At 48.6% G+C, this 15076-nt stretch overlaps 5 protein-coding genes and 1 non-coding gene across 6 annotated transcripts; 3 read left to right on the top strand and 3 right to left on the bottom strand.

Moving 5' to 3' along the window:
• Positions 1–145: 145 nt before the first annotated feature.
• Positions 146–217, top strand: GIQ15_t0018. The gene has a single exon. It is a non-coding gene; the product is annotated as a tRNA-Met (tRNA).
• Positions 218–513: 296 nt separating this feature from the next.
• On the bottom strand, positions 514–4726 carry GIQ15_03000 (homoaconitase; the record flags this gene model as incomplete). The annotated part of the gene is made up of 6 exons (XM_033550417.1): positions 514–1979; positions 2039–2844; positions 3002–3060; positions 3488–3799; positions 3853–4171; positions 4227–4726. 6 exons carry the CDS (start codon positions 4724–4726, stop codon positions 514–516), a joined length of 3462 nt encoding a protein of 1153 aa, XP_033407578.1.
• Positions 4727–7195: 2469 nt separating this feature from the next.
• GIQ15_02999 (ergot alkaloid biosynthetic protein A) lies at positions 7196–8047 on the bottom strand (the record flags this gene model as incomplete). The annotated part of the gene is made up of 2 exons (XM_033550416.1): positions 7196–7587; positions 7717–8047. 2 exons carry the CDS (start codon positions 8045–8047, stop codon positions 7196–7198), a joined length of 723 nt encoding a protein of 240 aa, XP_033407577.1.
• Positions 8048–9572: 1525 nt separating this feature from the next.
• GIQ15_02998 (phosphoserine aminotransferase) lies at positions 9573–10977 on the top strand (the record flags this gene model as incomplete). The annotated part of the gene is made up of 2 exons (XM_033550415.1): positions 9573–10316; positions 10387–10977. The coding sequence occupies 2 exons, from the start codon at positions 9573–9575 to the stop codon at positions 10975–10977; spliced, it is 1335 nt and encodes a 444-aa protein (XP_033407576.1).
• A 74-nt stretch (positions 10978–11051) lies between these two features.
• On the bottom strand, positions 11052–12212 carry GIQ15_02997 (NADH-cytochrome b5 reductase; the record flags this gene model as incomplete). Its single annotated transcript, XM_033550414.1, has 1 exon — positions 11052–12212. One exon carries the CDS (start codon positions 12210–12212, stop codon positions 11052–11054), a length of 1161 nt encoding a protein of 386 aa, XP_033407575.1.
• Positions 12213–12711: 499 nt separating this feature from the next.
• Positions 12712–14553, top strand: GIQ15_02996 (B(0,+)-type amino acid transporter 1; the record flags this gene model as incomplete). The annotated part of the gene is made up of 2 exons (XM_033550413.1): positions 12712–13680; positions 13741–14553. The coding sequence occupies 2 exons, from the start codon at positions 12712–12714 to the stop codon at positions 14551–14553; spliced, it is 1782 nt and encodes a 593-aa protein (XP_033407574.1).
• Positions 14554–15076: the final 523 nt, after the last annotated feature.

Raw genomic sequence — 15076 nt, 5'->3', positions numbered from 1 at the left:
CTTTTGCCATATTTCGTACCTCTGCTTGCCCTGGTGGAAGTTACTCTGTGTATATATACAGGGGTGCAGGTCCGCTATGCCAGATCCAGGCTAGCTCTGCGGCTAGGGCTTAAGTGGCGCAAGTTGGTGTCCCACTCCATTAACAAGCATGTTGGCGCAGCGGAAGCGCGCCGGGCTCATAACCCGGAGGACCTTGGATCGAAACCAAGACATGCTAGAAGATTTATTTTTTTTTTCGATACTTTCAATTTCGCACCTTTCTATTAATTGATGACCTGAGAACATGGAGAAACATTTTTTTAAAGCTAAGAAGTGGGTATATACTCTAAATGGGCAAATTAAATAGTTTAAGGGTTGGCTATCTAGGATCATAAACTGGGGAATAACAACAGCACTGGTATTACAAAAAATGAACAAGCGCCAATGTAAGTGCTCACGTCCTTTTGTATATCCAAAAACATGACAAACCGCATCGTAGTATACAGAGGAAGGAAAACAAGGGAACGGTACGGTCTAAGAAGAGGTGGAGATGGAGTTCTTCACCCATTTCTCGAGTCCTCCAAGAGCTATGATCTCCTGCACATTTGGAGGCAGCTCTCCCACCTTCTGCGTCCACTTCGGTCCATCTGGTCCTTCTTGAACCTCAATCTGGCTTCGTCGTACATCCCACGTTAATTTCCAGCCAGTTCGTCTGGTTGGCTGTTTACCCTGTCCGCCAAATGTCTCTCGTAGCCTGCTGACCAGACGCGGGACTTCCAACCCCATAAGCGCATTGTTGATACTGTTCCTGGAGAAAATGTTGCCGAAACTGCCCGAAACGACGAGCGGGATTTTTCTGGCCAGGATAGCGGTAGCTGCTTGCTCGCGAGAACTTCCACAGCCGAAGTTATATCCTGTCACGAGGATATCTCCTTCTTTAGAGATCTTGGAGAATTCAGTATCATAGTTGGACATGCAGTATTCGCCCATTTGCTCGACAGAGACGTTATCCTGGTATGTGTATTTTCCAGGGTAAATGCCGTCTGTGTTGATGTTGTCGCTGTCGCAGAAGATGATTTCTCCTGAAACGCGTTCGGGGAAACCGGGGTATACCTCCGTCAGTGCAGTGGTTTCTTCTGGCTGTACTTGTGGTTCCTCAGCACCAAACATCTTCTCAGCATCGAAGAGTAGGCCATCAAGCTGCCCGATGACCTTTTCTAGGGCCTGCTCGGCAGTCAATAGGTCGTCATCCTTGATTCCCTCTCCTTCTCCGCGAACGACGCCAGTCCAGCCTTCGGGTTTCTCATACCAGCCGGGACCACTTAACTTTCCACTCAAGGCACTGGCTGCAACAATTTCAGGACTGCCGAGGTAGGCTTTCGCTTCCGTGCTGCCCATTCGTCCCTTGAAGTTGCGGTTTGATGCACTAATACCAACTTCACCCGGTTCTAACAAGCCAGTTCCAAGACCAATGCATGGCCCACAGCCAGCTGGTAGGGCCTCAGCACCAGCATCAAGAAGGACCTGCCAGTCACCAGCCTCTTCCGCGGCGCGTTGCTCTGGTATCGATGCAGCGGCAATATAAAACTTAACACCGTTGGCGATCTTTGGAACTCTGCCATCATTCTTCTCAGCAGCTTCCTTGAACACCTTCGCCGCAGCCGCGAGATCGGAAGCTCTCGAGTTGGTACAGGACACCAGGTATGCTTTATCAACCTTGATATCCTGTGCTTCAAGCTCATTCAGGGGCGTCGCTATCTTGACTGAGTTGGGCCCGGCGACGTAGGGGGTAAGGGTAGATAGGTCAAGGTGGAGCTTTTTAGCATACTGAGCTCCCTTGTCGGCAACCAAAGGCTTCTCAAACATTTCCTCTAGTATTTCATGGTTGAATCGAGTAGCTGCTGTGCTTGGGAGTTCGCCAACTGTTGAACCCCACATGGCTGCCGTGGTTGCCTTTGCTCGTAGCCATCCCTTCAACATAGAGTCCACAGGGAATAAGCCTAATGGCGTAAAAGTCAGTAAGCTCTCTATCAAACATAAATTTCAGAGGAGTACAAACCTGAGAGGCATCCCCATTCAGTGGTCATGTTGGCTATCGTCAATCGGTCGTCAATCTCCAAGCTGCGCATGGTCTCTTCCGATCCAGTAAACTCAATAGCATGGTTGAGCACGTCGTCCTTGTCAAACAACCCACAAAGAGCAACGATGACATCCTTTCCGGTCACACCTTTGGGTAGGACCCCGGTAAAATTCACTCTGGCAACCGGGGGAATCTGCCACCAGGTCTTTCCTGTGGCCCAAATGCTGGCCGCATCAGTCCTCACAACAGGTGTTCCCAAGCATCCCACGCCTCCATACATGTTGGAATGGCTGTCTGAAGCTACCACCAAGGTCCCTGGCCAAGCATATCCTTCCTCAACCATGATTTGATGTCCAATACCCCTTCCGGCAGGGTAAAAGTCAACACCGTGACTCTTTGCAAACCGCTCAATTTGCTCGTACTTTTGTAAATTCTTCTCTGACTTGTTCTGCACGTCATGGTCAAGGGTCATGACGATCTGGTTGGAATCGTTCAGCTTGGACGCCCCGATGGACATAAACTTCAGCGCAACGGGCCAGCTGTTGTCATGGGTCATAATTCGATGTGGAGAGATGGTAACGTAGTCGCCTGATCGGACATATTTGCCCTCTGGCAAACCAACGGAATATTTCTGGACGATTTTCTCGGTGAGGGTTTGAGGGACGAGGGTATTGGATTGGATCGCGGAGTGGATTGCGGCAGCTGAAGGGTCTTGAAGCTGTGTGTGGAATACATCGGCCGCTGAGAGTCTGCTAGCTACAGAGAATTGTCTGTATGCGATCGGTCTGTAGCATTGTAGTGGCAGTCTTCGACTCTGTGCTCTGGCAATTGGAAATGCAATCGCCCTGCTGGCGCTTGCCATGGCTCTCCTCGATATGACGCCAGCCATCGTGGAGAATGAGAGCTCTTCAAGGGAGCTCTTCAAGGAACCTCTTCGCTGACAGACTGCTTGATTCGATGTCTGCTGGTTTTCGATTCATCTCAACTTCCTCTTCTTTTTCCTGTCGAATGAAAGAGCATCAATTAAAATCCCGAGGCTCAAAGTGTGCAAACATGACAAACAAACTTAATTCGGTAGTTTCTCCCCGATCGCGGACTTATGTAAGCAGGTGCCTTTTCTATCTAGATTGGAAGAAATTAAAGGGAAGTAAAGTAAAGAAAGAAGATGTTTGGATACTGAGTACGGAGTATGCAGGTACATTTTATAATTAAAGGCCGAATATAAGGCAAAAAACTAACATGGTATCAGAGTTTAAAAACAAACGTCAGGGTATTTACATATGCATAGAGGAATAGGAATAACAAGGGCGCTATAAATGAAGAGAGATGCTCTCAACCCCAAAAAACAGAACAAAAATGCAGAACAAACAGGTATATGATTAAAGGCAATGCTCCTCCCAAAACAAATCAATCTAAGTTGGTTGCCACCCTAGCGGGTTCTAGTCCTCCAGGCTCCACATCCTCTCCTTGTCTAGATATTGTAGCAGCGGTATGGCAACCGTCAAAATTCTCGGTTCCAAGGTCGATTTCCTCGCCTTGTCTAGATATGGTAGTAGCGGTTTGGCAGCTGTCGAAAATTCCAGCTCCAGGCTTGTTTTCGCCCATGGGGCGGCGTCCGCTGCGTCGTAATACGTAAGAGTTTAAGAATGAGTAGGAGGAGGGTCCGCTCCGCTGGGAGCCGAGGATGCTGGGGAAGTAGCGCGCGACAAACGGTTTGAGAGATGCCAGCGAGGCAGCGATCTAGTATATGTTAGACTGGGCCAGTCAATGAGGGCGGGGGGCCATGAACTTACGACACCAAGATACATCTCAATCGTTCCGGCAATCCAGAGGGGATAGCCAGCCCACGTTTTATCATACGACGTATTCAGCTTGTGAAGGAAATATGATCTAAAGCAGCCAGCAATGCAGACTATAAAGCCGGCGCCGAAGAGGAAAGCGAGCATGACACGTTGTTGGGTAGGTAACCTAAGTGTCATGATAGTGGGAAGTGGCAGCATAACGACGCAGAAATCGGTGACGGTATTCAGTATACTGGCACCTAAGAGATGTGCAGTTTCGTTTATGCACTCTTGAGGTTTAGTCGAGAGTGTCCAGTAGGCGGAGACGGGGCTATAACCAGATGTTAATAGAGCGACTTTTTTTTATATTAAGATAGACGACATACCGGCATGTAAAAACAGCTACTATACAAAAGACTATCATTTCTGTCGTGACTATGGCCATATTGGCTACGATAAGCCACCACAGGGTGAGCGAATTTATGCCCGCTGTGATCTTTCGAGTAAAACATAGTAGCGAGAGCTTGGTGAATGAGCAGCCGACAGCGAAAAGGCACTCTATTGCCATAGTAAACTTTAGCCCTATGACGAGGTGGTTGAATGGCACATCGTAGACATGTCGACTCCAACCAAACTTGACCGAGGCCAGATCAGCAATGACACCGCAGCCAAGTGCAGGTATCACGGCGATGATTATAAATATATCGTCCCAGCCAAAGCTCTTCGATACATGGATGCGACTGAATATGCGGAGGATAACAACTGCAAGCGTCAAGGGTGCGAATATCGAGTTCATAATAATTATGAGGGCCCGGCGGACGTCTGTCGGATTCACATAGTTCGGCTTGGGCCAGGAGAGTATCACAGAGGTTGGAGGGAGCTGCATGGCGCTAGATGCCACGTCGAGGGTGCCAGTAGGGCCGCTATTGTCATTGCCGGGACGCCGCAAAGAGGGAAAGAGACGAATTCATTCTTTCAGGGCGCCAGCGACATAAAGAACTGCGGCGGGATGCACTTGGACTGCGGAGTTGTTATATACAAGCGGATCGGAAGGCTTGCCGTCTCTGTCGGTGTCCACGTCCCGCGACAACCCCATGTATGAAATTACGTATTAGCGCACCCTTCAAGCCTATGAGTATATGTATCTCAAACTCTCCTGGATCGCGAGAATCGACACGAAGGTTTAAACAACCCTGTGACTCCACGCACTATTTCTCCTGATCCAAGTTCGCGAGCCGCTTAGGAATTCGCTGTACCGACGATCGTTCCTAGCGCTGCACTAACACCTTGGAATCGCCTCCATGGGCTCGGGGTAGTATATTTCAACGGATGTCGATTTTCAGGACAGAGTTGTCCCTGGGCTGATCAGTCAATAATCAATCAACCATCCGCAGGCGCAGAATCATTCACACGGGCCATGGCCCGTGACAGCTAGACTTTTTCAATATAATTCCGCCTTTTGACAATCCAATCATTGGCAGCATCGGAGAGGTTTGCCATGGTATTGGGATATATGTAGTATCTGATGGCCTTACCACCGGCACGGCTGGCAAAAGCACATCGACACGTAGGGCGGACATCGCAATTTCCGCAGACATGTCGATATACTCCGTATTGAAAGGGTTGAACATAGCCTACTAAACGGGGCAGGACTCGTTAAAGGCGGTTAAAGGCTCTGGCAGAGACAGATGTGTACCGATACTCCATAGCCATAGGCCTCCCCGGATTGCAAGTCGAGCCCGGAATACGGAGTGTGGACTGTTCCGCTCCTTCAGCCTGGGTATTCATTGCTTTTTCTCTCTCCTCGTCTCGGGCCCGCAAGGGACAATGTCGTAGTGGACCCAGTCAGTCGTAGCTGAGAAGAGAGAATGAGTCGCCATAAGCGTTTCCCTGTGGCGCGGCGGCTTGTTTGAACCGTTCGAAAAAGAAAGGTGTGGCCAGAGCAATTTTGCTTCCAGAACATTGGTTAAAGATCAAGAAGAAGCTTTAAATAGTAACCACTTTTCATTTGAATGGCGATCGATGTTGATCACATTGCTCCTATTGAGTCGTCTTGAGTGGGTTTTTAATACTGGGCAAAGCCGGTCGGACCTCTCAACTATCACGACGTCGAGAAGAGATTCTCTTCTTCGTAAGAATGGTGCAGATCGGGATGCCACTCCGGTTTCAGATTCGCTGCGACTGATCGTTGGATATCGAGCTTAGCAAAAGCGCTAGGGTTGGAGGTTTGGCAACGAGACTAAGTAAACCCGGCCTGCAGGGTAAGCCCTAACAAGATGAAAAGAAACAGTTTCTTGGCCGCTACGCGATTGACGTCGTCCATTTCCACCAATACAATGCCTCGCTAGTATAGCTTACTGACAACCCCCTGCCGGGTGGCTTGCAAGGCGGCTGACTTGTTGGACGAGGACCAGTAGGTTCGCACGAATGCTCCTTAGCGCTAGGTGAGCCTTCTGAAGGACTCGTTAGCATAGCAGAGGAGCGGACTAGTCAATCCTTTCAGTCGCTAACTAGTCAAACGAAATAGGGATGATGAAACTGGGAGAACTATTCCCAATCTACAAATCTATAGCTGCTTATGCCTTTCCAGCTTAGGAAATTCGTGGCGACCCCAGTGGCCAGGAAATGGTCTTACGTTCAGCTTGACTGGGCATGTCAGGAAAATCATACAACAAATTTCACTACTGGTACAAGGTAAGAGATATGCTGTTTCGAACCAGGGGCGAATTCCAGACTGTCGCAGTAGGAGGCAACTCCTCGATCGAATTTGCTTAGAATCTGTTGGGGGTCTGCACGATTATAGTACTGGCATCGAGGTCAACAAAATGAATGGTTTATATTCGCAAAGGTGAAATCTTACGAATTTAACCCGTTCTTTCTAAAGCGGAGTATCCTTACTTCAGTACCAAAATATCGCCAGAACTAGAAAATAAAAAGAAAACTCCAGGACCAGATCACCCGGTACACTGGCATGCTTTGAGGATGTTGCTGATATCCTAGCAGTGCGCGACCTATACAGGGTATCCGAGAGAATACGCCGCGTGCTGACGAATAGGGAGATGACACCAGGACCTGACCACTTTCTCACAGCCGATAGCGGTCCCAGGCTAGATGCCCTCTTACATAACCTAGCAAAGACGACATCGGTGTGCTATAAACAATATCTAAACACTTGATCGGAGTAGCCTACAATGCCGCCTTCCGACCCCCTTTAAAGAATTTTGCGAAATCACTATTCCCAGATAACTACAAGAGATAAATATCCACAAGATGAATGTAGATTTTAACGAATCTAAATTATCGAGTATAAATCATATCTACTGCCACAAATGTATATTTTCATACGCAAAGTGGTCTAGGCTCCTGTTACCTCCTCCACTGTGCTATACATGCGACTTTCAAACCCACCAGCTGCTGCTACCTCCAAGCTTGTTAGAAACCGAGCAAAGTAGTCCGAGACACCCGCGTCCGTCAAACCCTTATAACGCTCATCTCCAGATAGCTTGACATGCCCGATACGTCGGCCTAGGTGAGCTGACAGCTTCTCAGCCACCTCATCGTAGGTAAGGAGCTCTGGTCCTAATACGCGGTAGTCGCAGTTATGCGATTTAGGATCTGTAAGAGCTCGGAACGCAACGGCCGCAATATCAATAGCGCTCACGAAGGGAATTTTCCCATCACCACAGGCCGTGTATATCTTGCTATGCTCGCGGATAAGAGGGCGGGGAGCCTCATCAGTTAGGTTCTCTATATATCTAATTAGCTGGGGCATTAAAATATAAGGTTGTGAGATGTAGTTACCCATGAATCAACTAGGCCGAAGCACACAATGGTCGACACCAGTGTCCAGAAAATGCTTCGATACTGCCCCCATACCAGGCCGTGATAAGTCGGTAGAGGTACCTGCTACCAGGACAAAGCGAGTAACGCCATGCACGTTGCGCGTATAGTTGGTAAACTCGATCATAGGCTTCCAGGGCTCTGCAACTAGCGGTTCCATAAGATAGATAGCGGAGATGGGTTTACCGCCGAAGGATGCTTTCCATGTTTCCTTGTCGAGCCAGTCGAATTTAGCGGCTGGCATGCCTGCTGGGGCTGCGGACGAACCACGGCGGGAGGCGAGGAGGAATGATATATTTGCATTTTGGAGGAAGCGAGCTAGGCGGATGGAAGTCTTGCCTGTTCCGCCGGTAAAAAGGATGGCCATTGTAGCGTGTAAATGTCTAGTAGATAAAAATTGTTCAACTGTGAGTGGGGATACACTCTTGTAAGCGTTTGGCCGGGCTGCGGGAGCGCTCTTTATGTTGGTAGTTAAGGCGGGCTTAAGCCAAGTCCGAGCCTCACGCTGGGTTGACAACAACAACATCCTACAGCCAACAGTATTGTGACTAAAGATTAACATCATTGATGACCACATAGTGCATGGTTGTTCGTCGCCCAAAAACCGAGCCTGGAGGAGCCTGCGGAAGCTGCCCGAACCCGAACATGCATCATCTCCTGGGTATCTACTTCAACATGTTGTCCAGTCCAATGTCAAAATAGAGAGTAGAATGGCCTTCAAAACAAAGCGACGAGCTTCAGTCTTTGTCTCCTGATACTCGAATACCGCAACAATGTATGGCGGACTACATATCCACCACCCAGCGGGCCCGATATCATGCTGGATATCAGCATCAAATTGGCCTGATATCGAGCCTGAAATCGAGCATTGAGCTAAGCGCGGGCCAGAGACAATCACGTGTTATATGGATAAAAGTTAATCCATCTCCTCTCTGCATTTCTAGCCAATCATAATGAACAAATCTATTACTAATATAGTCACCTGACTACCGTGGTGCCAATATGGATTTTTGTAAAAATACGAGTTTTGGCAGCATGTAAGCTATATAATCCGCCGGTAGGACGAGGAGATAGGACAGAAAAAATTAATGCCGAGGCTAGCTTAAGTAGGATGAGGGAATCTGATATGTATGGATGTTATATTGGGGCTAACAGCAACAGATGGTAACTTCCGCTGCCACTTTAAGCCAACACTTATCTACGTCGGGCATCTTACTGGCTAACTACCGCTTTGCAAACATTTGGTGTCGGTGGTAGTATATAATACAACCCCGTCTCCTATGGCAAAATGAAATATACATGCAAGATGACCCCATTCAATCTAAACATCCCTTACACTAGGTAGTTATATATTATACGGGGCCAATTGTGTCTAATGACCTGTATCTATACATTGGGATATGTATAGAAACTAACGGTGGGATATCTAGAAATCGGAGAAATAGCAAGACCCCTGTCATCCGTCCCTGGTAAATGCACGTAGCAACAAGGTAGAATGCACAGAACCGGGTATGCTCATCAGGAACCCTGCGAGGACGAATGATTCTAAATACCCTGGGAAAGATATTTTTTTCCGATGGTTGGGCTGAAAAGTGTAAAATATCGCAATAGAGAAAAAAGTATCCTCCAAGACTAAAGCCTGAATCACTTACACATGAAAGGGACCTTGGGGGGATTGTAGTATAAATATTCGTCCATCCAGCCTGATCACACAAGTCTAACTATACAACGGAGAAACAAGAACCCAGCCGACGTGCAGTTCCTGCATGGCATAGTTAACAGGAAACTCCCATCCCACCATTGCATCATCCCACCTTGCGTACCTCTGTACTGAACCTGAACTTGGCCATCTACTCCCACCACCCTGCTGAACCATAGTAACGACAGCCCCAATGCCTTCGCGATCAGAGATTGCTTACTTCGGCGCTGGTCCTGCCCCTCTTCCAACTGCTGTTGTTGAGGCCGGCGCCAAAGCCTTCGTCAACTACAATGAGAGTGGCCTGGGACTAGGGGAAATCTCCCACCGATCTCCAGCCGCCAACCAGATCCTCGCCGATACCAAGGCAGCCCTAATTACCCTGCTCGACATACCGGAGAACTACGAGATACTGTTCCTTCAAGGCGGTGGAACAGGCGAGTTCAGCGCGGTCGTACAAAACCTGGTCAGCGTCTGGGTTGAACGGAGAAGGCGCAAAGTCGCAGCTCAATTCGGCGACGATGAGGCTAAAGTCGTCGCAGAATTGAAGAGACAGGTTGACGAGGAGTTAAAGCTGGATTATATCGTCACTGGATCCTGGTCCTCGAAGGCATCTCAGGAAGCAAAGAGATTGGTTGGAGAGAAGTTTGTTAACGTTGCTGTTGATCCGAGAGCAGCGAATGGCGGGAAATTTGGGACGATTCCGGCTGAGGAGGAATGGAAGCTTACCAAGACGAAGAGTGAAGGAGGCAAAAGTGCACCGGCATTCGTGTACTTTTGTGACAACGAAACTGTGGATGGTGTCGAGTTTCCTGCCTTCCCAAAGGTATTGGAGAATGCGCAGGATATAAACGAGGAAGATGAACGGCTAGTGGTGGCTGATATGAGCTCCAACTTCCTCAGCAGGAAGATAGACGTGAAGAAGTACGCTGTGATATTCGTAAGTGAAGAATATGTGCCAATTCTTGGAATTTCTTTCAAATAATCGCTAATGTACAATGGGTCTATAGGGAGGAGCTCAGAAAAATATTGGTGTTACAGGGGTCACTCTGATCATCGTCCGCAAGGACCTTCTACCTCCTCATACCGCCACGCCATGCCCGTCTCTACTCCGCCAGCTTAATATTGGCGGGCTTCCAGGGCCCATCGTCATGGACTATGCGATCACCGCCAAGAACAACTCCCTATACAACACGCTTCCAATCTTCACCCTCTGGATTGCCGGTCAAGTTATTGCTGCCTTGGTCAAAACTCACGGCGAGGCTAAAGTCGCGGGTCAGGAAGACATTGTGGAGAAGAAAACCGCTCTTCTCTATGGCGCACTCGACAAGTATCCCAAGGTGTATCAGGTGGTTCCCCACAAAAGCGTACGCAGCAGGATGAACGTCTGCTTCCGTGTATCCGGAGGAGACGCCGAGAAAGAGAAGGAATTTATTGCTGGCGCAGAGAAACGCCTCCTTCAGGGGCTGAAGGGTCATCGAAGCGTTGGCGGCATCCGAGCCAGCAATTACAACGCCGTTTCACTAGAAAATGTGGAAAAGCTGGTGCAGTACCTGAATGACTTTGCCAGTGCATATTTTTCTGGGTATGGCAGGCCATAATGGCTCCGCAGGAGGCCGCTAAACCTTGGCCCAAGATTCACGTCCGGAAAGAGTTGGATGTATATATATCGTTCTCATAGCTTCCAAACTGACCAACCAGAGATATTCAACTCTCTCAAGATCCCTCGAAGTGGTCCTTGGGCCTCTCGTCCGTTTTGCCACATTTTGGGGCCAGCTAAGTAGCTAATAAACCCATCTGGCCCCGATATAAGAATTAACTTCTTCTTTCTTGGTCCCACAAGGGGGTGCTGTGCTCTCGAGTTTATGAATTTCATAATAGAATCCTTCTGGATAAGCGTGTTCTCTTCATCCACAAAGTAATCGACCGTGAATTTCTTGGGGTAGAGTCTCTTGAGTTCCTCCAACTGTTCCACGACGTAATTTCTCTCTTCTAGGTCTGTAGTCTCTTTGGGTGCCTCTGTAGTACTAGCCATAGAAAATAGGTTTGACCACCAGCTCCGTTGAGAGCTAGTAGAATCACTGCGTCCGCCTAAACAATCCTCTCTCCGTCTATTGGCCCATAGTATATGCATTCTGGTCTCTTCCCTCGGCCGCATGCATTTGAGGATCGTGTGCGCCGCTTGCAGGGCCGGAGCTATCCCAGTCCCGCCCACGATAAATAGAACCTCTTGGACATCCGGAGTTAATTCAAGTCCAACCTGGGGCCCGCGCATTTCCACAACACTTCCGGGTTCGAGGCCGTGTATATAGCTAGAAACCTCGCCATCTTTTCGGATAAGGAATTGGAGCGAGGTGTCATTCTCTTCAACGGTGTTGGTGCCCTGCGCAGATTGCGCCGATGGCGGTAATGGCGTGTAGTCTCGACCAACCTGCAGCTGGGGTTGCTTGAACTCTACACTCCAAATTCCGGTCTCAAATGCATCCTGGTAGACCTCTGCGTTTATTCCTCCCTCCCTTTTTGGCCGCAGGCTGAAGATACTGCACGTCGACGACACGGGAGTCTTGGAGATAAGCTGATAATTCGTGAACGTGACGGGGTCTAGGGTAGTGCTAGACGGATCTCCACGAAATCTGGCGTAAGCACCAACCCCGCCGGCTGCAATAGTCACTATGGCAAGAGTTAGCCATAGCTTGCTTGCAGGGCGCTTGGGCTGCTGGGCTGCTGTAGACGAGTTGCGAGCCCATAGGAGGCGCTGGCGTTGCAATTGAGAAGTAAGGTTACATCGTCGGGGAGTAGACGGAAGCCGACATAAACGAAGGGGCCGAGGAAACATGAAAAGCAGCAATTGCAGCCAAAAAATGAACCGATTCTTTAGATATCTTTCTTCAACTTCTCTTGCTTCTTCAAGCTTTCTCGCCCTGAAAGAAGGCGGATCACGTGCATCTGTAGATCGATCTGCTTAATCAGCCATGAGACGGTCACCTGATTGGCCGTGTCTGCGATAAGCAATATATCATGGCTGGAAGAGGAAATATGCTTGATCTTCACCTTCAACCTCGTTTGTCGACCTCTGCCTTCTTACACCCTTGATTTCTGGAGGAGATAGCATACCGGGCGACTGCAGTTGATGAGTTAACGCAATTGTCCATCAAACAGATCCGTCTACCTCGCCGTCCCCCACCACAGCTCGTTACTCCTCACTATGGCTGGCAGCTCTCCACACCCCCTTTACTCCTGAAATACCGCGAACGTTCATTGCGGTCTTCCTCGTCGACGAAGCCAAAGTCACATAAATCCTATTCCCTCGCTGTATGCGCTGTTAAATAAGCGCAATGAGAGACTCCCTCGAGCTAGCATCTCTCGCCTCGTCAGAGAATGAGCTAGCACAATCCTCATCGGAATCCGGCGTCGGTTCGTCCCGCAGAGAGTCCCTAGAGAATGAGGACCCTATATCAGGCGAGATATACGAACCTACGCGACCAGGTCATGGCCGATCATATTCGGTCTCCTCTGCCTTCGACTTCGGAAGCAATCTTTTCCCACTATCGCAGACAGTGGGCGGCTATGCGCCGTTGGGTGCTCCTTCAGCGGTATCCCTTGAACACAATGCCAATATAACGGATGGCTCGCTGGAGAGGCACAAGACGTTGACATACTTAAACGGACTGTCGTTAATCATTGGGTTAATAATTGGTTCCGGGATCTTTTCTTCACCTGGCCAGGTAAACCACAATGCGGGCTCGCCTGGCGCCTCACTCATTGTATGGGTTGTTGCTGGTCTGCTAGCATGGACAGGTGCTTCTAGTTATGCAGAGTTGGGTGGAGCCATCCCTCTCAATGGTGGCGCACAGGTCTACTTATCGAAGATATTCGGTGAACTGGCCGGTTTTCTCTTTACATGGACTGCAGTTTTTGTGCTTAAGCCAGGCTCCAACGCTATAATATCCATTATATTTGGGGAATATGTCGTTGAAGCTATCGTTGGCACGAAGGTAGACTCCGTTAATCCCTGGATTGCCAAGGGAGTGGCCGTGGCTGGTATTATAACCGTTACAATGCTAAACTGCATATCGACAAAGCTGGGTACGCGCGTTGGAAACATATTCATGTTTTTCAAGTTTATTGCACTTCTCGCCGTCACCATTATCGGTATTGTGGTTGCAGTTACTGGGCTCTCCTATGATGGCAACCCTAACAAGGAATGGAAAACGAAAAACTGGTTTGAAGGAACAAGTACAAGTGTCTCCAGCTGGGCTGTAGCATTGTACTCAGGTCTATGGGCCTTCGATGGATGGGAGAATGTACGTTCAGGTTCCGACCTTGTTGCTACTCTTGATATGATTATACTAACATCAAGCTAGACAAACTATGTGACGGGGGAATTTAAAAACGCGGGCCGCGATCTGCCTCGTGTAATCCACACCGCTATGCCGCTAGTGATTATATGCTACATTCTGGCAAATATCTCCTACGTTTTAGTCCTGCCGGCTTCTACCATATCCGGCACAAATACAGTCGCGGTGCATTTTGGGGCCAAAGTGTTCGGCCCTATTGGAGCTGCTGTTCTTGCACTTGTCGTGTCCGGAAGCTGCATCGGCGCTATAAACGCCTCCGTTTTTACGAGCGGTAGACTAGTCTATGCCGCTGGCAAAGAAGGCTACCTGCCAGCGATATTTTGCAGGCTGGGGATCAATGAATCAGCAAATCCCATGGGAGGTCGCCTTCAACGACGTTCCTTTATCAAAAAGGCTATCATTCGAGTGTTTGGTGACGATATCGGGATCGGATATACCCCCATATATGCCATGGCTTTGAACATGGCGTTTTGCATATGCTACATCCTGGTGGGCGAATTCAAAACCCTAGTCACTTTCTACGGGGTGGCTGGGTATTCTTTATATTTCTTGACTGTCTTGGGCCTTATCGTGCTACGAATCCGTGAACCACGATTAGAACGACCTTACAAGACGTGGATAGTGACTCCGATCATTTTCTGCTGCGTCAGCTTATTCCTCCTCAGCCGAGCGGTATTTGCTGAACCATTACAGGCCCTTACTGTGGTTGGCTTTTGGGTTATTGGAGTTCCAGTGTATTTCTGGCGAATAAATCAGCGGGATGGGAAATTTAACCTTGGGGGTGGATGGTGGAAGTTCTGGAGAAAATCGCGGCAATGATTCTGATCGGGGAGGGCCTTTAACGTGGGACGATTATTCAGGGAAATTCTTACCGCTTACGTCTACTTTTTGATGACGGTGATCTATTTATATACGTTTTTTTTTTCTAAAGCCGTGAGTTCCGCATACGGATCATGCTTTGGGGTACGGTCGACACTACTGGACTCTTCTTGATATGGTTTATAGGGCTATTATAATGATAATAACATAAATTTAATTGAGCGTACCCGCTATACTCTATTTGTCTACGTCACTCGGCCTACGGCTAGTACCTTAGCAGTTATATCCAGTCTGGTTAACAGTTACCTACTGTTTCTAGGGGTATCGCCAGCCCACATGACTGAATATACTTGTCGACTCGGAGTTTGAAAGCAGTCATCCTTTACCTTTTATCCCTTTGTCGGAATAAAACAGCGAGGACATTGACAAACGCAGGTCAATGATGAGAGCAAGAATTCAGTAACCCAAGTGCAATACGTTCTCTTCAATCTCCTAAACTCGCACATGTAATCGCAAAAGTTCC

Source organism: Arthroderma uncinatum (assembly GCF_011692745.1).
Source record: "Arthroderma uncinatum strain CBS 119779 chromosome Unknown scaffold2, whole genome shotgun sequence".
NCBI lineage: Eukaryota > Fungi > Ascomycota > Eurotiomycetes > Onygenales > Arthrodermataceae > Arthroderma > Arthroderma uncinatum.
The sequence above is the reverse complement of the archived record's forward strand: the minus strand, read 5'-3'. Positions and strand labels throughout refer to the sequence as shown.